This window comes from Podarcis muralis, chromosome 15, assembly GCF_964188315.1.
Source record: "Podarcis muralis chromosome 15, rPodMur119.hap1.1, whole genome shotgun sequence".
Classification (NCBI taxonomy): domain Eukaryota; kingdom Metazoa; phylum Chordata; class Lepidosauria; order Squamata; family Lacertidae; genus Podarcis; species Podarcis muralis.
The window spans coordinates 29,756,618-29,780,807 of record NC_135669.1 but is presented as its reverse complement, the minus strand read 5'-3'; the positions used below and the strand labels follow the sequence as shown (position 1 = coordinate 29,780,807).

The 24,190-nt window shown below is 50.0% G+C and overlaps 2 protein-coding genes across 2 annotated transcripts; both read left to right on the top strand.

The window, feature by feature from the left end:
- Positions 1-1,316: 1,316 nt before the first annotated feature.
- On the top strand, positions 1,317-8,494 carry BCL7B (BAF chromatin remodeling complex subunit BCL7B). The gene is made up of 6 exons (XM_028708414.2): positions 1,317-1,531; positions 2,943-3,018; positions 3,919-4,018; positions 5,687-5,857; positions 6,381-6,460; positions 7,545-8,494. Exons 1-6 carry the CDS (start codon positions 1,440-1,442, stop codon positions 7,635-7,637), a joined length of 612 nt encoding a protein of 203 aa, XP_028564247.2. The 5' UTR covers positions 1,317-1,439; the 3' UTR covers positions 7,638-8,494.
- Positions 8,495-10,390: 1,896 nt separating this feature from the next.
- On the top strand, positions 10,391-24,117 carry MKS1 (MKS transition zone complex subunit 1). Its single transcript, XM_028708409.2, has 18 exons — positions 10,391-10,541; positions 11,561-11,679; positions 12,306-12,373; positions 12,769-12,924; positions 13,251-13,348; positions 13,478-13,606; positions 13,957-14,061; positions 14,760-14,868; positions 15,163-15,219; positions 15,363-15,405; positions 16,237-16,299; positions 16,849-16,919; positions 18,316-18,385; positions 19,017-19,124; positions 20,122-20,255; positions 21,014-21,096; positions 22,153-22,250; positions 22,815-24,117. Exons 1-18 carry the CDS (start codon positions 10,408-10,410, stop codon positions 22,907-22,909), a joined length of 1,740 nt encoding a protein of 579 aa, XP_028564242.2. The 5' UTR covers positions 10,391-10,407; the 3' UTR covers positions 22,910-24,117.
- Positions 24,118-24,190: the final 73 nt, after the last annotated feature.

Genomic DNA, 24,190 nt, shown 5'->3' with positions numbered 1-24,190 from the left:
GGGAACCTTTGGCCCTCCAGATTTTGCATAACTATAATGCCCATCATCCGTGGCCCACTTGCTAGGGATGATGAATGTTGTAGTTCAGCAACACTGTGGAGTGCCACTGTAGCCTTATGAGGCTTTTGGTAGAAGGAGCAAGTGTGATAACTCACAAAAAGCATGCACGGGTTCATAGTCATGTGCACAAACATATATACCCCTTCCAGATCCCTCCCCCTTTTTCCTCCTTCCAGAGTCCTGCCCCATGAGTTCCTCTGAGCATGAACAGAAAGCTGTCTTTGGACTCTTGGCACCTTTCCCAGGAAAGGGGAGTGAGAGTGGTTCAGCATGTCCAAGCATGTCCAACCGAATGAGATAAGATTCATTTCTCAGGCCTGCTTTGAACAGAGCCTATTCATTAGCTTTTTGAAGCCTTCTTGTGCTGATAAAAGTAACGGTTTTGCCTTGCAACAGCAGAGCAAATGAGCAGATGCTTAGCTGCTGAGAAAATGATTTTGAAAAGCTTTGAGAAGCTTTGAGCCTGCTTTAGGGGGGGGGGGTGACTTCAGGCCTAGGTGGGGTCACCTGACCTCACCTTCCTTCACCACAATGGGCCCAGCCCTGTTTTCCCCTTAAGAGGCATCAGTCTCAGCTTATTTTCTCTAGGTGCTGTGAGATGGTGGGATGTGCCCAAAAGTACAGTAGTTGGCAGTTTGGGCTCACCATATATGCAGAAAGAGTTTTCACTTCTGATGTTCAAGAGCTGTACCTTATCCCTGAAAACAGACAGAGGATTCAGATTATGACACAGCTGTATTTGTGAGGAGGGCGTTGGTGTTCATTCAGATTGCAAATGGGTACCATGCAAAGCATGCTCCACCACTGAACTATAACTCTTCCCTTAAAAATGTTTCTAGTCCTCATGATAACAACCAAAGAATTGAAATAGGAAGCTGCCAAGTCAGGCCACTGGTCTATCCATTCTACACTTGATGTTGGCTAAAAGGCCAAGAAGCGATTGGTCTATCCATTCTACACTAACTGGCAGCAGCCCTCCAGGGTCTCAGATAAAAAGAAACCTTTCCTTCTCTACCTTGCTGAGGACTGAAGTGAGCACCATCTGCATACCGGTACATGCCTATCTGTAAAGCTGCTTTTTCCCACGTCTTCATTTTCACTGCTTAGGTCTCTGTTTCAAAATTTAATAATAAATAAATAAACAAGACCGTTGCCGCTGGGCATGTACAGAGTGGGTTAAAGCTCCGCCCTCCCGCATGCGCACGGGGAATGGAACCGGCTTGCGCATGCGCAGTAAAGACAGACTCGCTCCCTCGGGCGGAGCAAGGGCGCTGACGCGTTACGCACGGCGGGTGTGGGGGCAGTCGCGCGCATGCGCAGCGCGGCTGGGCAAAGCTGCTGCTGCTGCGGGAGCTGGCGCTGCCGGGGCCACGGGCGCCATGTCGGGTCGGTCGGTGCGGGCCGAGACCCGCAGCAGGGCCAAGGATGACATCAAAAAAGTTATGGCGGCCATCGAGCGCGTCCGCAAATGGTGAGGGGACGGGGGGAGGGGCCGCGGGTGGGAGGGGCTTGGCGGCGGGTCAGCCAATCCTCGGCGGCCGCGGCCTTGGTGACAGTGGCCCAACCAACCGACGGCAGCCGTTTGGCGCGATGGGCGGGGTCTTCCCGAAGTGACCAATCGCATTGTGCTTGTTGTAGAGGTGGGGTTGCGGGGAGAGATGTGCTTGGCGGGGCTGCCGGCCAATCATAGTTCAGGGGCGGGTGATGCCTGGCTGCTAGGATTGGCGTGACGCTTGGCCAGTCGCTCCGCAAGGGACCTGGAGGGGCGGGGGACCCAGTTGTCATGGGGACTGGGTAGTCTACCTGCCGCGGACTGACCCAGTTTGCTGGAGAGAGAAGCTCTTGCTTAGTTGGCGTATGCCGCTCAATTTGCATATGCGTTCCTTCCTTATTTACATATTTTACGCTTTTTTTCTGAGCTCTTTGCCTGCATGGTTTCTACAATCCTCCCAACAGCCTTGCGAGGCAGGTCAGGGGGAGGTGGAAACAGTACTTAGGCATTTTATTCCTTATCATTGCCTCAAATGGAACCTCCAGAGAAAGGGGCAATCTACCTTCATGCTCTGCTTTCATGGAAGGCATCGGGCTGCTACTGCTGGGAGTTCATGCCACGAGCTTTCCCCAGCCCTACTTGGAGATGCTGCCAGGGATTTGAATCCTGAGCTAAAGGCCAGTGTTGCAGCTTTATTTGCGATTATGGGGGCAGCCAAAGAAAGGGCCTCATCTGATGACCTGAGACCTTGCTAGATGGCTGCTTTCCTACCAGGATGGTAGCCTGGATGGGCATACCTGGGTCCGATGCAGCAAAGCAGTTCTTACACTCCTACTTTGTGTTAAGTCGGTAGCATCAGGTCCCTTTTAGCCAAGGTATAACCCTGAGTGGGGCATGGGGACTGCTGTTTATCCCATTGTCTGAGCCTGCGGGAGAGAGAGAAAGAGCTCTATAAAGCAGAGACACTGGATCCTTTTAAATTCCCCTGTGGAAAACCTTCAGATGCCAGTGGAGACCAGAGGCAAAAGATTGGGGTGCCCTCTTGACCTTTATTGAGTAGGCTACATTCTGGCCATGCCAAAGTCGATAGGTGCCTCTCTCCATCCAAGGCAAGTGAGAGGCATCGTCATAGTTCAAGGACACATTCCAGGCAGGTAGAAGTGCTCTGAGAGAGCACGGGGCACGACCAGGAGCAAAGGGCGAGGGGCCAGATTTAGCACACAGGCCTACGGTTCCCAACCCATGCTGCACAGTTTCTCCCTGGCCTCATCGCAGCCGCAGAAGGCAAAGGCAATTGCCCAGTGGGAGACATGTGGCAGGAGTGGGTGGTGATGTATCATCTTCTTCATCGTTGTGGTTGCACCTAATCTCTTTCATTATCCTGGCTCAGGGAGAAGAAATGGGTGACGGTGGGAGACACATCCCTGCGGATATTCAAGTGGGTGCCTGTTGCTGACAGCAAAGAGGTGAGGGGATGAGCACCAAGCCCTTCTGGGAGCGAGAGAAGGAGGGCTGTCTTCCAACACTAAACGGGGGCTTGGAGGAGCCCCCTCTTTCCCCCTCTCCCCATTGTAGACATATCCAAATGAAGCATCAAAGGGTCACTTCTGTCTCCTGTGGATGCAGGAGGCAGACCAGGGTGGCTGTCTGGTGTTCGATGACGGCAGTTTTGCCTAAGTGTTCATTTGATTGTCTTGCTTTGCCAAATGAAGAACACCCTGCATTTGTTGGGCTCCAGTTTTTCATTCTACAAATACCATTTTGAATTTTATTCCTGCCTTCTTGGGTGCCCAGTTTTGCGTATGCCACAAACATCATCATCATCATGGTTACTTTTATAATTCATTATTAATATCCGCCTTTCCCCCAGACGGGGACTCAAGGTGGCTTACACAAATTAAAACAGATGAAATAAGCTTACAGCATATAAAATATAATCATTAAAAACTAATTAAACTCTAGTAAGATTAAAACAACGGGGGTGGGGCGGGCAAATGATTGAAATACAGATAATAAAAACAGCACAGCACTGTTAAAGCCCTTTCCTTTAAAAAGCAATCGGTTTAGATGATTATTCCCTCCAAGATTAGAATGGGGAACCCGCGGCATTCCAAATGTTGCCATCTCCCATCACCCTTGGCTGTTGGGACTCCTAGTTGTTGGGGTCCAGCATCTGGAGGCCACCCTCTCGGGCCTGCTTTCAGCCCGAGTACCAGACCCAGGGCAGAATCTTCTTTCGCATCTGTACCCCCACAACCTCCAGGCTGATGAAGCACCACTGATGAGTATTGGGGCAGCCTTTATGGTTTGTCCTGTCCCAGTGCTGGCAGGGGAAACTCACAACCTTGTTTTTCTCTCCCTTGAAGAAAGAGAAGTCCAAAACCTGCAGCACTCCAGCTTCCCGGGAGCAGAACGGCTTCCCAGCCGAAGGGGCGGCCAACTCTTCGCTCCTTCTGGAGTTCCAGGGTGAGTAGGCTGGGGAGCAAAGGGTTGCGTTCTCTTGGGGGCAACTTTCTGGGGCCATGAGACAGTGGTGGGCAGGCCCAGAGACCAAAGTGGGTCGAGCAATTCATCTGATACTCCCCTTTGCCTGGTAGGATTTTGGCCATGCCGCAGTCAAAGCTTTCTACACACTCACACATCTCCATCCTCTCTCCAGGCAAGCCAAGAGGCCTTATCACGCTTCGAGGACACATTTCCAGCTAGGCATTAGCACTTGAGGAAGGCTTGTGAGGCAGGTGGCCTGGGCAGCCTGGGAAGGAAGTGTAGCTTAGTGAGGCTCTGGAGGGCTGGATGGAGAGGCCCAGAGTTCCGCATTTGGCCCTTATGTCCTCCTCTGCCTTCGACCTTTGCATGCCAGCCAAGCAGGAGACGTAGACCTGCTACAGTGACCTGCAAAACGTATGCCAGAAAGCAGAATTGCATCATTTCTCTAATTCTACATCATTGCGCCATCTCCCCCCCCCCCCCAATAGTTTGCATAATCTACTCTGGTTTCAGCTGGCGTTCTGGAAAGGGGCAGACACTGATTGCTCAACCAGCACCAGCACTAGAAAGCCTATTCAGTGCCCCTCACTTTTCGTTCTTGAGACTTTAGCCAGATGTTTCTGAGAATCTCTTCACGTCATAAGGGTTAGAAACATTGTGGTTGCTTTTTAAAACTAAAGGCTGAGGTTCTCAGGAAACAAGATTCCACACCCAGCTGGTGGGTTTCAGTCCTGCCTTCTCGCAGAATTGCAGTTGGCCCGCTGCCCTGACCAGAAGACTTTCTCAGCTGCTGGCCGTCTGTCTGTGTGGGTGTCATCGTCCGGTTTGAGGGTTGGACTTTTTAATTCCGAGAAAAGGCGAGTAAGAAGCGACATGATTGAAGTTTGTAAAATTCTGCATGGCCTGAAGAAAGTCGATGGAGAAAACATTTTCTCCTGCTGTCATAACACTAGAACTCACGGACATCCAGTGAAGTAGAAGATTCAGGACAGATAAAAGGAAGGACTTCACACACCACTGAGTTAAACTATGGAACTCCCTCCCACCGGAGGCAGTGATGGCCCCCAGTGTGAATGGCTTTAGAAGAAGATTAGGCAAATTCATGGAGGGAAATAAGGCTTTCAGTGGCTACTAGCCATGATAGCTATGTTCTGCCTCCACAGAGGCAGCAATGCTTCTGAATCCCAGTTGCTGTGAGAAGGTGCTGGATGAGATGGGCCATTGGTCTGATCCAGCATCATCTTCTTATGTGTGCCCAGCTCAGTCTCCAGTGGGATCTCAGTGAGCTTCAGAATTTGAGTACCAGCCAATGGCTACTAGCCATGATGACTGGGCATTCAGATGCTTCTGAATATCAGTTTCTGGAAACAGCAGGAGAGGAAGGCGCTCGGATCTTGCTTGCTGGTTTCTCGCAGGCGTCAGACTGGCTATTGTGAGAAGAGCATGCGAGACATTGACCTGACCCAGCAGGGCTCTCTTCATTTCCTTAGGGTAGGGAAGCTTGCATCTGCCCACAGTGGGAAGCCCCAAGAGCAACCCATTCCAAACCGGTGGCCTCTCAGGTGTGGGGAACGCAGAGAGAGGAGCCGGCAGTGCTGCTCCTGGCTCCAGCTCCTGAGGCAGCCTCTCCCTCCCCGTGCATTTCAGATGAGAACAGCAACCAGAGCTCCCTCTCGGACACCTACCCACTCAAGGCGGACAGCAGCCTGGCCTCCAGCCCCAGCCCCCAGCAGAGTGAGTCCATGAGCCCCAGCCACGCCTCCGACTTCCGGGCTGATGACTCTCAGCCGCCCACGCTGGGGCAGGAGCCCTTGGAAGGTGAGTGGCTTAGCCCAAGGGGACTGCGGTGGGGCAGGGGAGGCCCATCGAGGGTGACCACTGCCCTGGAGGGGAAAGGGCAGGCGGAGTGGGGCATCCCCTGGCAGGCAGCTTCTACCTGGGAAAAGGAACATTTACTATCTTCGTCTGGTAATTCTATAGCCATTCCTTGAGAGTGATAGCCTGACCACCGTATTCTATGCATTGGCAACCTTGAGACTGGACTATTGCAATGCGCTCTATGCGAGGCTGCCCATCCACTACCAAGCCAGGTTCAAGGTCCTAGTATTAATTTACAAAGCCTTGAACAACTTAGGTCCAGGGTACCTCAGGGATTGCCTTCTTTCCAAGGTTGATCATCAAGCGTCCTTGGGCATCCCCTAAGTTGATGGGGTTCATTTCCCAAGTTTTTAGTGGCATCACCTCAGTCCTGTGGAACTCCCTGCCACTAGAGATTCGGTGGGCTCCTTCTGTGCTAGCTTTTTAACACTTGCTGAAAACACTTGTCAACTCCTGTTTCCAGAGCCTGCCCTTCCGCCCTCTGAAGTAGCCGATGAGCCTCCAACTCTCACGAAGGAAGAGCCGGTTCCACTGGAGGCTCAGGTAAGGATGGTGAGCCAGGCAGAGTTAATCAGCTGTCTCTGGGATCTAGGGCTTGGTGGCTGGAGCATTCTAGATCCACGCCCCAGAAAACTGGTGTTGGTTCAAGGAAAAATGAGGTATATAAAAGCAGAATTCCTTAAATGCCAAGATCCAAGTTTGGGGCACATACTCTTTTGTGAGTGAATGCCAGCAGAAATGTAAAATCACAAAACATGCAGCAAATGAAAGTGTAGAAATATATGCTGTTAGACCTTTCAGATATGAGTTCCGAAATTTCCTTCTTCCCCCAGCATAGGATAAAGACCACATGCCTGATAAGCTAAAATAGTTTGCTTACAAGCTCTCCAAAGATCAGATTCATGTGTTTCAGAAAAGGTTGCACAGGCAGTAAAACTTAGCTGTTACAAAGTGGTGAAAGTTCTTAAATTATTGGTATAGGAAATTAGGAGTGGCTTGTGAGAGCCATGTGGCCTGAGCTCAGGTAGACTGAGGAGGAACAAAGGCTTAATTACCTCATCCCTCCCAAAGTGAGCTAAGTCTGACAGGACAGCTTACTCTATGGTCTTAACCCCTTCATGTATTAATTTGAGTTCAGCATGTTGCTTATATGAAGCTGGTTTTCCCACATGGAGATTCTGGAGAGGGTTTTCATTTGGGGAGCACGGCTGCAGCCTTTCTACTAACTAACTGAATTTATAGCCCACTCTGACTCAAAGGCTTAGAGAAAGTGACAGCAGTATGGTAGGTTTTCTTAATGCTCATGGCTCTGAATGAACCAGAGAATCATAGAACTGTAGAGTTGGAAGAGACCCCAAGGGTCATCTAGTCCAACCCTCTGCAGTGCAGGGGTCTCAGCTAAAGAATCCCTGACAGAAGGCCCCCTAACCTCTGCTTTAAAACCTCTCAGGAGAGTCCATCACCTTCCAAGGGAGTCTGTTCCACTGTTCCTTTACCCTCGGAAAGTTATTCCTATGGTTTATTAAGAATCTCCTCCTTTGTAATCAGTTGGCAGCCCTGTGCTAGAGAGAACAAGTCAGAGCCGGGCTCGGTATGTAAAGCAGCTCCTTGTGTTCTTCTCCTGCAGGTGCCTGGCACAGAGGAGGATTCCGGCGCGCCTCCGCTCAAGCGATTTTGCACAGACCAGAATGCCACGTGCCAGGTGGCCTCCGAGAGCTAGCCAGCTCGCCCGCTTCTGCCCCGTCCCAAGAGCCACCCCGCCCCCAGGATGCCACTCTCTCAAAGTCGGCATCCTCTTCCACCTCCGCTCCCCTCCAAGAATCAACTTGCTGTTCCCACGGCCCTTCCAGAGGCCGCCTTTCTCCCCCTACCACCCCGTGCAATATTTTCCCGATGCCCCTCGGAGCCAGCCGGCCACATCCTCCCAACCCGCACGCCTAAAGGACAAGGCATTGCCGGGGCTTCTCCTGTCCGCTTTTTAATTTGCCCTCTTTGTGGCTCCGGGGGGGCGACCCCTTGGGAGGTTTCCGTAGGGAAAGAGGAGTTGTCAGCACTTAACGGGCAACCCCCGAGGTCCACGCACCCCCTCTCCTCCTGCAGGGAGTGAACGACACTCTTGCGAGGAGGGGCAGGGCCTGGCGGGGAGCCCAGCTGGGATGCTGTGCAATAGTTGTGGGGTTAAGCCATTAGCACTGGAGTAAGCCAGGTCTCTGCCCACCAAGCAGTGGGCCCTTGCTGGAGGTGGGATATGTCCGAGGAAGCCAAGGCTGCCTTGGCTGGGGTCAGGTGGCCAGAAGGCACCCTCCCTTGCCAGCGGGGCTGGCCTGGCCTTGGGGGTCAAGGAGGCCGCCCTGGGCACCAAAGGGACCCTGCAGCCCTTATGGCAGAAGCAGCTGCCACTGACCCCCACGGCCCCTCCTGCCTCTGCAGACCTGTCCCCTCCGTCGCGATCCGCATGCGGAATGGAGTTTGCGATCGAGGCCCTGCTGTGGTGCGGAGTGCCCAGCCACGCAGGGAAGCAAAGAGATATTTTAGCACTGAAGAGAATATTTTTAAAATTAAAACTATTTGAAGTAATCCCTCTTTGTGTGTGTGTATGTGTGTTGGGAAGTGGCGGTGAGTGGCTTGGGCTTGGAGATCCTTTGCTAGATGGACCAGGCCCTGGCAGGTGGGGGAAAGGGGCAGGAGAAGAGTCCCAGCACAGCCATGGCCGACCTTGTGCCCTCCAAATGTTTTAGACTAAAAGTCCCAGGCAGCACAACTCTCACCCAGTCCTCAGGATTGGCTACTGTGATGATTAAGACTACTCCACACACAGCAGGGACGGGAGAACCTTTGGACCATCGAATAGCACTGTGGAAAGGTTGCAGTGTTCAGGGTTTTGTTCGCACAGCACACATTAAATGTGAAGCATTCTCCCTCAGGGGGCAGGGGTGGCCATCAAGTTGAATGGCTTTAAAAGAGGATTAGACAAAATCATGGAGGAAGAGAGGGCTGTTGATGGTTACTAGCCACAACTGCTATGCTCCTGGGGTTCCTGGGGGCTGAGCCCTTTTGGGTCCCCTGAATATTTTTGGCTTGGGTGCTGGGGCCCTCAATGTCCAAAAAGCACAGAGGCAAAACGCGGAGCCGAGCACAGTGTGGTGCCAGTGGCTGGCTCCTCCTCCTGTCGTGGAGAGGAAGGAGAAGCCTTTTTTGGACTTATTTAAAGAAATGTGAGTTTGATGCATTTGCGAGCAGGAATTGAAGTATGACCAACAGAAGGTATCAGAACTTACTGTAATATTTATTGTTAATGACATAAGAGATGGAAGACAGGGTGCAACAAAGGAGCAGAGAACAAAATCACCATGAAAAACGGGATGGGAAGTGGACAAAACCATAAACAAAATTATGTCTAGGAGTGTATATGTGGAAATTTTCTTGAAATTTAACAAAAAAATTTTTTTAAAAAACATACAAAAAATCTGTAGAACAAGCCTAGTAAGACAACAGCAAAGAATGCTGGCAGCATAACGTGTCCAGGAAAATCAGAATGCTGCCAAATGCCTGGGGAAAAGTTTTTTACCTGGTACAGAAAATACCAGGAATTCACTTCATCTCAAGAAACAAATGCTTTCTCCCCATGTAGATTAGATTTAATCTAATTAGTTGATAGGATTTTCTATGATTAATTGACTTTAGGCTGCCATCTTAAACTAACTGGGGGAAGGGAGTCCTATTTAACACAGTAAAGGTGCTCAAGAGTCAGAATTGTAGATTTGGAAGGGACGCCAAGGGCCATCTAGTCCAACCCCCTGCAATGCATAGAGAATCCTTGACAAATGGCCATCCAACGTCCATTGAAAAATCTGCTATTAGTGTGAACATTTAGTTTTGGGGTGCTTTTGAAATATTTCATAGTACGTACAACCAGGCTGCCTGGAAGGGTGAAGGATGGGGCAGTTTAAGCAGATGGCTCTTTGCTGCAATCTGGGAGGCACGTTTTGTATATAGATATGTGGGTGTTTGAGAAACCAGGTCAGGCTCAGCTCAACCGCTTGCCTGCAATATCAGCATTGGACTACCTCGCAGGACTGTTGTAAGTCAATCTCTCAGCTCACAGTCCCTCCCACACCCGAGTCTGCAGTGGGGGTAAACCAATGAGGTCCATCGACTACAATCCATTGCTTTTGCAAATCATTCTCAGCCTGACCCCCAACCGTAAAATGTTGACAGTCATGGACTACACTGCAGGCTTGTTGCAAAGTACTCTACTCCCTGCTAGCCTGCAAAGGTTAGCAATGGCATCTGTGCCGGCAGAGTTAATTAAAAAAAAAAAAAAAAAACAGTTGGGGGACTCAGAGAAAATTAAATGCTCCACACAAAAAGAATCTTAAAAACAGAAACTCCTCCTTTGGTTTCTCTAATGTGATCTCGGAAGTGTCCTATCTGGCAAAGGCAGAGGAACTCTTTACTTTCTCTGTGGCCGGCGCCATCTTGCCGTCCCCATGGAAACGCGGCCTAACGGAGATGCCGAAGCCTTTCCAAAACCCCCTCAGACCATGGCGGAGACCGTGTGGAACGAGGACCCAGGCGGGGCAGTATATCGTTCCCGGGACCCCATCAGCAACTTGCGCGTCAGGTCGGTACATTCTCGCCCCGTCTCTGCCCTATTTTACCGCCCCCCCAAAAAAACCTCGCCCCTCCCCTTCCTCTCTCCCCTGCTAAACTAACCCCCCAACCGATCTATGAATCGGTATCACCCACAGTGATCAATCAGTATCACCTGTCAATCAGCTACTCCAAGCAAATCCATAATCCTCGATACCCATTTTAGGAGGGGGGGGGGAGAACAACACTCCCATCACTCCACTTGCAGATCTTCCTGCCCCAAAGAGTCTTCTGCAAGCTTGAAAACTAGCAAACTCAGGAGAAAAGCTTCCCTTAGTTTGAAGGATTTTTTAAAAAAAATATTTGTGGCCTCTTTTATTTGGGGCAGGATCTGCTTTGATTGGTGCGGTTGTTTTAAGTTTCTATTAATTTATTGCCATTGCTCCCACTTTTAACTGTTTGTTTATATACCGCTTCATTAAAAAAAGAGGAAGCCTCAAAGCATTTGTGTGTTTGTTGATTCCTGCATTTTGCCAGGGGTTGGACTACATAATTCTCCCATGATTCTAAGTTGCTTTGAGTAATTTTTATGAAGAAAGTGACTTATTTATAGGAATAATAAGGAACAATAATAAGGAACAATAGGAAACATGGGAACAAGAGAAGCTGTCTTATACCGAGTCAGACCAATGGCCCATCTAGCCCAGTAGTGTCAACCCTGACTGGCAGCAGCTCTCTGAGGTTTTCAGGCTGAGAGGATTTCCTAGCTGTATCTGGATATGCTGTTGGGGATTGAACGTGTGACACACAAAGCCCTTCCCATAAAGATTAAGTCCAGCCCTCAAGAGTCTGAAAAAGGGGCCTATTTTTGCCCTATACCAAGCCAGACCAATAGTCCATGTAGTTCAGTAGGGACTACCCTGACTGGCAGCAGTGGCTCTGCAGTTGACTCCATGCTTAGGGCTTACACTCTGCACCATGATTTTCAGCCTTCCCAAACCCTTTTCTGTACTCTTCTCATGCTCCAGATATTGCTTTCTGCCTCTACAGAGTTCAGATCCAGCGCGTGACCTCCACCAGCCTCCTGCTGCAGCAGTTGCACCTTCCTTTCAGCCAGTCAGGACAGCAGCTCATCAGCTTGACCAACCTCGGCACCCAGAACACAGCAAGTGAGTGGGCTACTGTTTCTTCAGGCTGCTCAGCTGATGGACCTTCACCGCAACATCTCATGCCATCGTGTTGCTTTTCTGCCTACCTTTTGTACTGCGGTTCAAGTTGGCTTATTTGTATGCAGCACTCGCACCTTGTCTGACTGTCCTCCGCAAGGCAGTCAGAATTGCTGTGTCAGTTCAGATGCTCTAGATGACAAGAGACCAAAGCAAAGGATTCTGGGAGTTAGGTCAAGCATATTGAGCGGTTGTGTCAGCAACTATGTGTGCTCTATGTGGGGTTTCCCTTGTGCTTGTTTCAGAAGCTGCAGTTAGTGTATAATGCTGCAGCTTGATTGCTGATAGGAGTGAGGTCTTGTTGGCCTAGAGCAGCTGTGCCTAGAGATCTGCATTGGTTGCCATTCTGCTACTGGTCCAAGTTCAAGGTGTTACTGTTCATATATAAAACCCTGAACCTGTTTACCAACAAGATTGCCTTATGTCATATATGCCCACTCAACTGCTTCAATCTATGGAACTGGCATTCTTACGAGTGCCACACAATACCCGTTCCACATTTGTAAGAAATCAATCTTTTAGTGTGGCAGAGTCTGTACCCAACTGCCCCCTGTCCTTCTTTGTTCCAGGTAACCATTGTCCTGATGAGGAGAAAGAGGAGGCCGTGATCGGCTGGCAAGAGAAACTCTTCAGTCAGGTGAATGGATGGGAGAGTCTTCCAGGTTGCAAAGAGTTGTAAATCTGCATTGCAGAGATTAGACTAGATGACGCTTTGGGTTTCTTCCAACTCTACAGCTGTATGATACTTTAGGACATCTCAGAGTCCCTTGGAATTCTCATTTCATTTATCCTCACAACAGAGACACCTGATAAAAATTTATACCTTGTCCAGGTGTTTCTTGGTTCTTAGTTTTTCATTTTACTATTTCATTTTTGTGTTTTGTTTCTGAATTTTTATTGACAGTGTGCATTTTCATTTTATTTGTGCCCTAAAAAGTTGAGATATTTTAAAAAGGGATAATTTGGGGGTTGGGGGAGAGTCTGCTCTCAGTGATGCACTACCGCTTGAGTTTTTTTCTGTGCTTTCCCTAGTTTGAGGTCGATCTCTATCAGAACAAGTCCGCCTGCCAAAGCCCTCTTGACCAGCAGTACCACCAGGACGTGCTGAAGCTAGAAGAGTCTGGGGGTCGGAAGAACCGTCGGATCTTCACCTACACAGACCATGACCGCTTCACCAACCTGGAGGAGGTACCTGCTGGCCTTCCAGGAGGGTGGAGATGGGATGGAATAGCCTTTGGTATGGAGTATAGATTCCTTTCGGGTGTCCTGGGTGGTGGGAGGGAAAGAACTGTCCACCTCCCGCAAATGGGAAGCAGTGGGCCAGGGAATCTAGTTTATAACCCACATTCAGCTTCATGGGATGTCCCCAAATACTAGCGTTATGAGAGAGGGAGGTATCTGCTTGGCCTCTGTGAGAACAGGATGCCAGACTGGATGAGCCCCCTTTGCCCAGATCCAACTACAGAGATTTCTTGATGTTCTTAAAAGTGACTGGCTGCCTTCCTGTGTTCCAGCACAGCCAGAGGGTCACCACATCTGTCACGGAAGTCCCTTCGTACCTGGCAGAGCGGATGGCAAATGTGAGGAGGAGGAGGCAGGAGCGGAGGCCGAGGTGAGTCGGGTCAGCCATGCCTCTGGGTTTGGTGGGCCCTGATCCTGGATCCATCATGGTGCGTTCAGACTAAAGCAGAAGGAGGTCTGCTTCCTTGTGGGTAACCGTCTCCTGTGTGCCTCTCGGCAGGGAAGGGAGCATCCTGAAAACCCGACTTGTCACCTGGGAACCCTCGGAAGAATTCATCAAGAACAACCACGTCATCAACACCCCTGTGCAGACCATGTATATTATGGGGGATTTGGGACCTCATGGCAAGTAAGTTGGCTTTTGTGGGTCGGAGCCCTCTTGGCCTCGCCATTGGGTCTGGTTTGGAGCTCAGCACTAAACCAGCAGCTCACCTTGGTGTGGGCCATAGATCTCAGGGCAATTCAGAACATAAAAATACAAAATAAAAGCACAAAATACATACTAAAAACAAGAATAAACCAACAACACAAAAACCATTACACTCCCTTCCCCCACCAATAATAGAAGTGCTAACCTACTGTCCAGGGCTCGGGTTCCACAGTTCCAAAAAGGGGCTACTTCATGTCACACCATCCTTGTTGCACCATTGCGCCCTGTGCTGCCAGGCTCTGCTTTTCACCCTGACCTCTTCCCCGCAGACTTGGTTGCCGGGAGCATGAGCACGTCCTCTGTACAATCCAGGTGGACAGCAACGGAGTCATCACCGTCAAGCCAGACTTCACAGGCACAAAAGGGCCTTACAGGTGAGCAGCACAGGCCTGCCAATCAGTCAATTGGATGTTTGTTATAGTCCCCCAACCATCATATTATAAAATATAAAGAAATACAAAATCTGATGTTATTCTGAAAAATGATCAAAAAATAGCGTTTAACCTTATAACTGTTGCAGATATCACAATAGATAAAAATTGGGGGTGGGGGGGAAGCATATCTCCTACTATATCCCAATGGATTCGGAAAATTTGGTCTATAGTAACTATGACTAAGCTAGTTTATTACAAAAGAATACATATAAACCAACCTAAGATTCTTTTGGTGAAATGAATATTTTTATAATGTCTTGGAACAGTATGTTTGATGATGATGTTCAAACTTATGCTGTTTTGAGCATTACGAGTGTTTGTTTACGCTTTTTTCCTTTGGTCTGTGTTAATTGCTACTAGTAGTAATATTTTTTTTAAAAAAAACAAAATCACCTCCTTGGAAGATGGAATTATATGATTCTATGATTCATTGGAGGTTTTTAAAAAGAGGTTGGATGGCTACCTGTCAGGGTTTCTTTTGCTATGATTCCTGTATGATTTTAAGACTCATAGCCGAACCCCGACCTCTCTACCTTCTTGGTCTTTGCAGCGGCAGGGAGTGAAGGGGGGAGGGGGAGGGGCAGTTACTCTGGGTCTTCTTTGAGCTTTGCTTGCTTTGTTTTGGGGGACCCGTAAAGGATCGAGCTGGAAGGGGAGAAGCGGGAAATATGGAAGTTCACCCTGGAGAATGCCTCAGCCCCTGTCAAGCCGGAGGAGCAAGAACGAGAGCAGCGCGTCTTCAAGGATGTAAGCACCACCTTTGGCTCTGGCGGTGGGGAGCATTGGCATAGGTCAGCTTTCCCCAACCTGCTGCCTCCTCCTACTTGGTGGCAACAACCCCATATAAATAAAAGATGGTGATTGACCCTGTGGCCTCAACAGAATCCACCCACTATTACCCCAAGGAAGTGTTTCCATGCTATTTAAGTTCCTGACTCCCCTTGTAAGAGTCCCAGAATGAAGGATTAGGATGGGGTTGGGTGCCCCATAACTGTCCAGGTTTCCTCACCCTCCTTTCTCACTTCATGCTTCTTTCTTTAGTTGTACAGCCGGCATAAGGAGTACCTCAGTGGACTTGTGGGCTCTGACTTTGAGATGGTGAGTGACTTTTACTTGCCCTGGTGGGTCAGTCGTCTGGTCCTGTTTCCAAAGGGGCTCTGAAATGCCTTGCTGCAAGCAAGCTTTGGGAATTAAGCACCACTTCCAGTGAGCTCTCTCTCTTTCCCCTCCCTCCCTTGCAGACTCTCCCTGGTGCTCTCCGACTCTTCGTTAATGGTGAAATTGGTAAGGCTTTCGCTTCTCCATGTTCAGAGGTGTTCCCCAGGGGTGGAGTGGGGAGGGTCCCTCCTCATGGGCCAAGGGCGATGGTGGGCTACCCCTGAATATGCTCATCCTTCCCTTGCACCCACCCCCCAATATAGACAACGTTCCCCCTATGGGTATGATTTCTGCATTGCAGGGCATTTGACTAGAGCTGGTCACTTCCAACTCTGCAGTTCCATGATTCCACCCCCTGCGTGTGCCCTTTAAATCTAGAGATTCCACCAAACCTCCAGAACAGACTTTGGGATAGCACAGAGTGGGGGTGGGAAATTCCATTTAAACTAGCAGAAATCTTTCATATGCTTCCAAAGCACAGTGCAAGCAACAGGCCAAGAATCAGACTAGACGTTCACATTTGCATGTATGTAACTTTGTAGAAAATATTGAACAAGAAAACATTAACCTTCACCACCACATAGTTCAGAAAAGAGGAATACAGTGATATTTATACAGTGGTACCTCGGGTTACAGATGCTTCAGGTTTAAGACGATTCAGGTTACAGACTCCACTAACCCAGAAATAGTACCTCGGGTAGTACTGACCACTTTAAGAACCGCTGGTCTAAAGGGCATTTGCATGCCTGTGCTGCAGCCCTCTGGCTGAGACACCATTGACTGCCAACCAGAAACAGCCTCCTCCTCTGTGCTAGGGAGAGACACACACAGCGGCATAGTTCAGCTGCTCAGCACCCCACAGCATGGCTCTTGAGGGTGGGAGGGAGCTTGGCAATTAAGAGTTAGGATCCCTAAGAGTTGGGAGGAAGCCACAATCTGTCACCCACTTTCCTTCAGTTTCAGCTCAGGGCTATGAGTACAACAACCTCTACATTCACTTCTTCCTGGAGCTGCCCAGCTGTGAGTAAACAGGAAGTGGTTGTGGGGTGGGAGGAAGTGGGGTGGCATCATCCATGGCATGGGCCACAGCTGCCCCACCAGAGACAGCTGAAAGCTGAGCGAGGCTCTGGTCCTCCAGCCTTTGAGAGTACGGGGGGCACTGTTGCAGGCTGCCCAAAGCCTGTCTGCCTCTCCCTACTGGCCCCAACTTCTGCTGTTTTGTCTGGCCTTCCTCAAATCTGGTGCCACATTCCACACAGATGCATGGCACATTTGGGGGGGGGTTCTTCTCCTTGTACCGTAGACTATGCAAACCACACCCACATTTGCCATCCGGGTATGCAAGGGGCATCGTCAGGGTACACAGATTCCAGCCAGGCAAAATGCTCCAGGAGTGAGCAAAGCAGTGCTATTGAAATCCAGGGCTCCCTGGGTCTCAGACTCCCCACCCTGACCTAAAGAGAGAATATGTGTTTGTGCGTTTCTAATCTGCTGTGCCCAAGAGCTCATTGTGCAGCTATTCTGGAGTGAGCTGTTTTTTGCAGCGCTGACCCTCTTCCTTCCTTCTAGGCTGGTCATGCCCCCCATCCCAGCAGCTCTCTGGCGTGACACAGACCTGTGCTGCCAAGACCCTCGGCAGGGTAAGTGAATGGGGCACAGCTGGGGGGCCTGAGTCTCAACACAGTCCTGGCCAGGCTTTCCCATCTGGTCCTACCCCAGAGACATCCTTTCTTCAACTCTCTGGAGTAAGCGGCCCTGCAAGACATCAGGGGACGCAGGACTTTCTGGGGAATTTGGCTTCCTGAGAATCCATCTTGAAACTAAGGGTTGTAGACCCATTGCAATCAGTGGACCCAAGTTGGCCATGCCCATCATTTCCCATGAGTCTACTCTGAGTAGGACTTGTAATGGAGATGGTGCTAAGTTGATGCTGGAGAGAAAAGCACCATTGCTTTGGGCCCCCGGGTTTCAGTCAGGTTTCATATTCTTATGTGAATAAGAGTGTGAGAAGCAGAGGGGCAGATCAGGCCCATGGGGGCCCATCCAGTCCAGGCTCCTGTCCTCACAGTGACCAGCCATATTCCCCAAAGGGAGTGCAACAGCAATTCTCCTGTAAGGGAGAAATGTGATCCTGTTTGATTCCCCACTTGTGATTCCCAGCACCTTACATTCAGAGGCATCCTGCTGCCACAGGTGGCAGTGATGGCTACCAACCTAGCTGGCTTTAAAAGGATTAGGCAGATTCATGGAGGAGAGGACTTTCAATGGCTACTAACCATGACTGCTGTGCTCTGCATCCAGAGTCAAAGGTAGCAATGCTTCTGAATATCAGTGGCTTGAAGCCACAGGAGGGGGGAGAGAGGACTCCTGTGCTCAAATCCTGCTTGTGGATTTCCCACTGGAGCATCTGGTTGGCCACAAGAGAAGACAGCTACTTTGGGCTAAAAAAAGAACAAAGTCAGAAAGAAGAAGAAACAAGAAAAGGAGAAACCTTAATAAATAGAAAAAGAAAAACAACAGAAAAATAGAAAAGAGGAAAAGGACTTCTGGCTTTCTGTCCTGCAGCTACGTATTATATTCATCCCTTAAAACCCAACCATTCTAGCTTCTATAAACCAGGTTGTTTTTTCAGTCTTCAAACCTGCTATTACAAATTCATTTTCTCTTTCACGCAAAAAGTCCATAAGAAATTTCCAATCCTTAACAAATGTTAGTCATGATTTTTCTCTAATTAAACATGTTAACTTTGCCATCTCAGCCAGATCCAATAATTTTATCAGCCATCCTTCTATACTGGGTAGGGCTGTATCTTTCCATCTTTGTGCATATAACAGTCTCGCCGCTGGCTGTAGTGGTCCTTTTCCAAAAGGCTCTTCTGACACTCTTTCATTTCACTGCAGAATGTAGACAAGTCCCTTGACCCTCTTTCAGGTGTGTCTGTCTAAGAACCAACACCCATTCCACACACACCTCATCACAGATTCTTGTTTCCTTGCCACCTTGCACAAGAGGTGAGTTTCCCTTCTCTCTTTCCAGGAGCAGGTGGCCTTTTTCTCCTTCCCTTTCACCCTAGAGGTCTTCTTCTCCCAGGAGGACGAGTTGGAAGGTGAGTTGTTCCCTTGCATGCCAGCTCTGTGGTGCTGCCAAGCAGCGTCCAGAGGCAAGAGATGGAGGAGAGGTGGTGCCCCTCAAGTCCTTCTCATGGTGAAAGCCCTCTTGGAAGGAATGGGAGCACAGTTTCAGCTGGTCTTGTGCCGAAGGATGTCAGAAGGGCTTCTCAGATTTTGACACATGTGGAAAGTAGTGAGGGTGGGGGTTGCTGTTGACACCAGAATGCCTCACCACTTTGCGCATTTGAGGGTGGGTGTTACCATTGACTCCTGGAGGACATCTGCCCTTCAGCATCTGAGCACCAGCTCAGTAGTCAGGAACATCACTTGGAACAGAAATCGCAGAATCATCTGCATTTCAATATATTTAGTGTTTTATATTGTTTTAGTTTTATTAATGTTTCGTTACTTTTAACCTATTGTCATTTTTCAGCCTTTTGCATTTATTCTAATTTGTGTAAGCTGTCATGAGTTCCTGTGGGGAGGTGGGATAGCGACAATTCCTGCTTTGCAAGGGGTTGGACTAGATGATCCTTGGATGTCATTTCCAACAAAACAATTCTATGAAAGGTGGAGGAGGAGTGGGTGGTCGGTGTCATCATACTCCTTGCCCCCCTTCTCCCACAGGCCCCCTCCCCCAGTGGCCTGTCCTCTACTTTGAGGTCCTCTCCTTGGACTACTGGCAAAGGTATCGCGTTGAAGGATACGGGTTTGTGGTCCTGCCAGATGTGCCAGGTAAGAAGGCACGGGGGGTGAAGTGAGGGGCCTCCCAAAGAGCTGGTTTTGATGCCAGCTGTTTGCCATGCTCCCAACCGAAGCCAAGCTGGGGCAGATGGGAGTTGGGGATCTAAAACATCTGGAGCAATGGTTCCCAAACTTTTTCAGGCCACTGCCTCCATGGTCCCATAAGCTCATCCCCAGGGCCCCCTACCCTATAAAAAAAAATAGAAAAGCAATTTACATGGCCCGCTAAAGAAGATAATAACACAATAAGATTCAAAACAGAAGCAATTAATTGCACATTTATTCAGCATCCTATTGAAACTCTTTAGTTTATTTAGTTCAACAAAACTGATGAGCTTGATCCAGTGATACCAGCTTTTCAAAATCTGACAGTAATTTATACCTCTCACATTCCCCTGTCACTCCCTTGCCTCTTAGCGCTGCCCCCCCCCCAGTAATCCCACCTCCCCAGTGGGTGGTACTATCCCCTTTGGGAACAAATGATCTGGAGGGCATCAGATTGCTCAAAGGCTGGCTTGAAGAAACCCAAGAGAGCTGCTGCCAGTCAGAGCAGGCAGTCCTGGGCAAAGCTGCAACTTTGCTTAACTTTGGTACCAGACGGCTTCAGTTGCCCATTGTCTTTGTGCAAGACTCAGTTGCTCCCATTTCTATCCCACCTTTCCTCCAAGGAGCCTCAGGTGGCATACATTGTTTTCCTCACAACCACCCTGTAAAGTGAGAGAAGCAGTGCCTGGCCCAAGATCCCCCAGTGGGTTATATATCGCTGAGCTGGAGTTTAAACCCTGGTCTCTTCCATATGATAGCCCAGCACTCTTTAACTGCTGCATCGCAGTAGTGGCATGTGGCTGGGCTCCATGCCCTAGTTCCTTGTGGCAACGCTCTCAGTGGTTGGTACTGCACATGTCTGCATGTGTGTGTTTGCTGACTGGCCCGTGCCCTTTTGAGGGACCAAATAACCTCTTGACCACTCCCAAATCTGCTGGCGCAGGGGCTCACACCATTACAGCATCCACGTGGCGTCCCATGGAGCTGGGAACCTTCTCGGAACTGCAGAGGTTTTTCATTGGGGGGTCACCAGAGCTGGAGGACATGACCTATGCCAGAGTGCCTGGCACCTTTACGGTGAGTACCCGCACTTGGAAAGAAGTCAGTATGTCTCCCCACCAACACAATATAGCATTTCCTACTAGCCATGATAGGGACGCGGGTGGCGCTGTGGGTTAAACCACAGAGCCTAGGACCTGCCAATCAGAAGGTTGGCGGTTCGAATCCCCGCAATGGGGTGAGCTCCCGTTGCTTGGTCCCTGCTCCTGCCAACCTAGCAGTTCGAAAGCACCTCAAAGTGCAAGTAGATAAATAGGTACTGCTCCAGCGGGAAGGTAAATGGCGTTTCTGTGTGCTGCTCTGGTTCGCCAGAAGCGGCTTAGTCATGCTGGCCACATGACCCGGAAGCTGTACGCCGGCTCCCTTGGCCAATAAAGCGAGATAAGCGCCGCAACCCCAGAGTCGGCCACGACTGGACCTAATGGTCAGGGGTCCCTTTACCTTTACTAGCCATGACAACAGTGTTCATGAGAATATAAGAAGAGCCTGCTGGATCAGGCCAATGTGGGCCCATCCAGTCCAGCATCCTCTTCCCATAGTGGCCACCTAGATGCCCCAACGGGGAGCTCATATGCAGGACCAGAGCACAGTAGCAGCCTGACCCAGCTGCTGACTGCTAGGCTCTTTTTATGCTCCTGTGTCATTGACTGGGGGCATCCCACTTCAGGGTTGGCTGGATCCTTGAGGAAGGCATGAGGAGGAGGGCTCCTGTGTGGCAGGTTGGGACGGAGGGGCTACAAAGACTTGCCCTGAACTGGGGCTCATTCTCCCTGCAGGGTGAGCGCCTGAGCCGGTTCGGCTTCCGCACTGAGACGACAGGAAGCGTCACCTTCCGGCTGAACTGCCTGCAACAGTCCAAGTAAGCCATGGGTGCAGGTGCTGCCCCAGATTCTTTAGGTATTTCATAGAATTAGAGAATTGTAGAGCTGTGAGGGACCCCTGAGGGTTATCCAGCTCCACCCTCTGCAATGCAGAAATCACAGCTCAAGAATTCCTGTTCAAAAACCTCATGTGAAGGTCCACAACCTTCTGAGGTTGTCCGTTCCACTGTTGAATAGCTCTCAAAGTCAGAAAGTTCTCCCTGATGCTTGTTTAGTTATTGCACTTCTACCCCAGTCTTTTTCTCTGAGGAGCTCAAGGTGGCATACATGGTTCTCCTCCCCTTCCTCATTTAATCCCCCACAATAACCCTGTGGGGGTAGGTTAGGCTGAGGGAGGCAGCAATTGGCCGAAGGTCACCCAGTGAGCTTCCTGGCTGAGTGGGGATTGGAACCCTGGTCTCTCCCAGACCATATTCCAACTCTCCAACTCCTACAGCGCCCTCTGGGCCTCTCTGCCTGGCCCTGCTGAATCAGACCAAGGTGAGGCCATTCTGCCCACCACGGTGGAGCCCTCTCCATCCAACCTTTGGGCTGCCTGTCAGGCAAAGAACAAGATAGAGCCTGTGTGCAAAAGCTGCCCAGGCAGGCAGTTTGCTCTTACATTCAGCACTTCTGACTGCACAGCTTCAGGAGGGTTGGAGGTTGGCATTTAGAGCCAGTGTGGTGTAGCAGTTAGAGTGTCAGACTAGGACCAAGGAGACCAGGGTTCGAATCCCCACTTGGCCATGGGTGACTGTGGGAGCCAGTCATTGTTCCTCAGCCTAACCTACCTTGTAAGGTTGTTTTGAGGATAAAGCTCCTTGTAGGAAATGTAGGATGCTGCTGCTGATAATAATAAAATAAAATAATTTAGGCGTGCATGACCAGCCACATGCCACCCACAACTCTTCCTCTTGGCACTCATCTCCATTGGCATTCACCGCCTCACATCCTGCTCCAAGGCAGTTATGGTACCTCCCTTCTTAGTAACCTTCAAGATGCACAAGGTGTTGGGTGGGGTGGGCATACTTGTTCTGACCCTCCTCTTCCACCAGAGCCTTCCTGGACTCCAGCTCCATGAGGAAGCGCATGCAGAGCGTCCTGGACCGGCTGGGCACCTTCGGCCAGCAAGGCTCTCTCTACAATGTCCTTGGTGAGGAGGGAGAGCCGGCGGGGCAGGGGGGGCAAGTGTTGGGGTGTTCCTTTGCTCCAGGGTGTTCCTTTGCACCAGTTGGGGGGGACCCCAGTCCAGTTTCCATGCTAAATAGCCCTATTTATAGAATTATGGCGTTGGAAGGCAGCCAAGGGGCATCTTGTCCAAGCCCCTGCCACTCAGCTGTGGCTCTTTCCTTCTCAGGCGGGTAATGTGCTTTTGAAGCCCTGAGGCTGCAGTCCTCTACACGCTTCCCTGGGAGTAAGTTCCATTGAACTCAGTTGGGATTTCTTCTGAGGAAAGAGAAAGAGAGAGGGCAGCAATTGCACTTCCTATTGTATCTTCAAATGATTAACTTAAAATACCCAAAAATAATAGAATATATGGCTATACCTTTTTTTACTCGGGTTCATTTATTTTCTGATTGCAAAAATTGAATTTCCTTTACATGGAATGATGGGTCACAAAGTGTAGAGCCTGCCTAGTCTAGAGTTGCAGGCAGAGAAGCCAGCTGCCCAGACTGAACACGCTCCTTCTCCGCTCTCCATCTTCTCAATTTTGCAGAGGCTTTCCAGAGGGCCCGGCACCGGATGCAGGAGGCCCGAGAGAGCCTCCCCCAGGACCTGATCCACACTTCCGCCTCCAACCTCCAGCTGTGAAGAGAGAAGTCTCGGGTGACCCCTAACGCCAGCCCTGGCTCCTCCCACTCCCTTGTGGAAGGAGGATTCTATAAGAAGCCCCTCCCCACCTCGCCTCACCACTGGGCTTTCTTTGTGTTGAGTGAATCCTGAGCCCAGGCAGTGGCAGCAGGGGGGCTCTGGTTGTTTGGAGGGCATGTCCTGTGGCTTCCTTGCACTCTAGGCCTGAATCCCTCCTTCGGGCATCCACGAAATGCATCCAAGAACATCTCATCCAGCAATCACCAGCAGGACTTCTCCACCCCTCCATTTAACTCGCTGGATGGGCAGGAATTCTCAGGACAGGGCACACAGCGCCCCCCCCCCCCACCAAAGCAGAGTTGTTTCATCCATGCCTTGAAGATCAGAATCGAACTCGGCCGCAGCAGCAGCATCAGAGGAAGCCCTGCTCACAGAATAGTAGAGTTGGAAGGGACCCAGAGGGTCATCTAGTCCAACCCGCTCAAAACCCGCCACCGTCAAGCCCAGCCGCAAAAACTTTGCAAGCCAAAATTGACAACTGCGAAAGAAACAGACTCTGTCTGAGGAGCTGGCCAAAATCAGGGTCCTTCTCCTCTTTGAGGGCGATTTCTGCAAGGGGCAGAGAGAGCCACTCTTTTAGGCTCCAGTCTCCACACTTTGTGGCAGCCTCTGTGGTGGCCCTTCTTCAGAGCCCTGCAGAAATCCCAGCCCTGAAGCAACTTCCTGTTATTTGGATTGCCTTTGGTCTGATCATAAGCAAGACCAGTTTTAGTGTTAAGGGTGAGGGGGAATATATTTTAATCTTTTCCAGTTGCCAGCCTGTGTATATAATATTTTGTTAACATTATTGTTCTGTATGTCTGGGGCAGGGGACAAGTGAAAGCAGGCCTCCCCCAACCTGGCGCCCTCCAGGGGTCACTGGATTCTTAACTCCCATCAGCTCCAGCCAGGTTGGTTGGACATTGATGGGAGCATCACCATCACAGCAGGGGCTGATGGGAGTTGGAGTCCAAAGCATCCAGAGAGGCACCGGGTTGGTAGTGAAGCTGCTTTAAAGGAATGGTGGCAATGCAATAATATTTTATATTGTAGCAGAACCATATGCAGAAGTGGTTTCTCTGTTTTCTAATGACAAAAGAATAGATTAAACTGCACTAAGGTACTGAAACCCAGAGTATTTCAATAAAACCATCTCCCTTCCATTTGGACATTTTTGCTGGTCTGCTATCCTGATCCTCTTTGCTATCCCAGATCTAGCATGAACTCTGGAGCCTCCAGTCA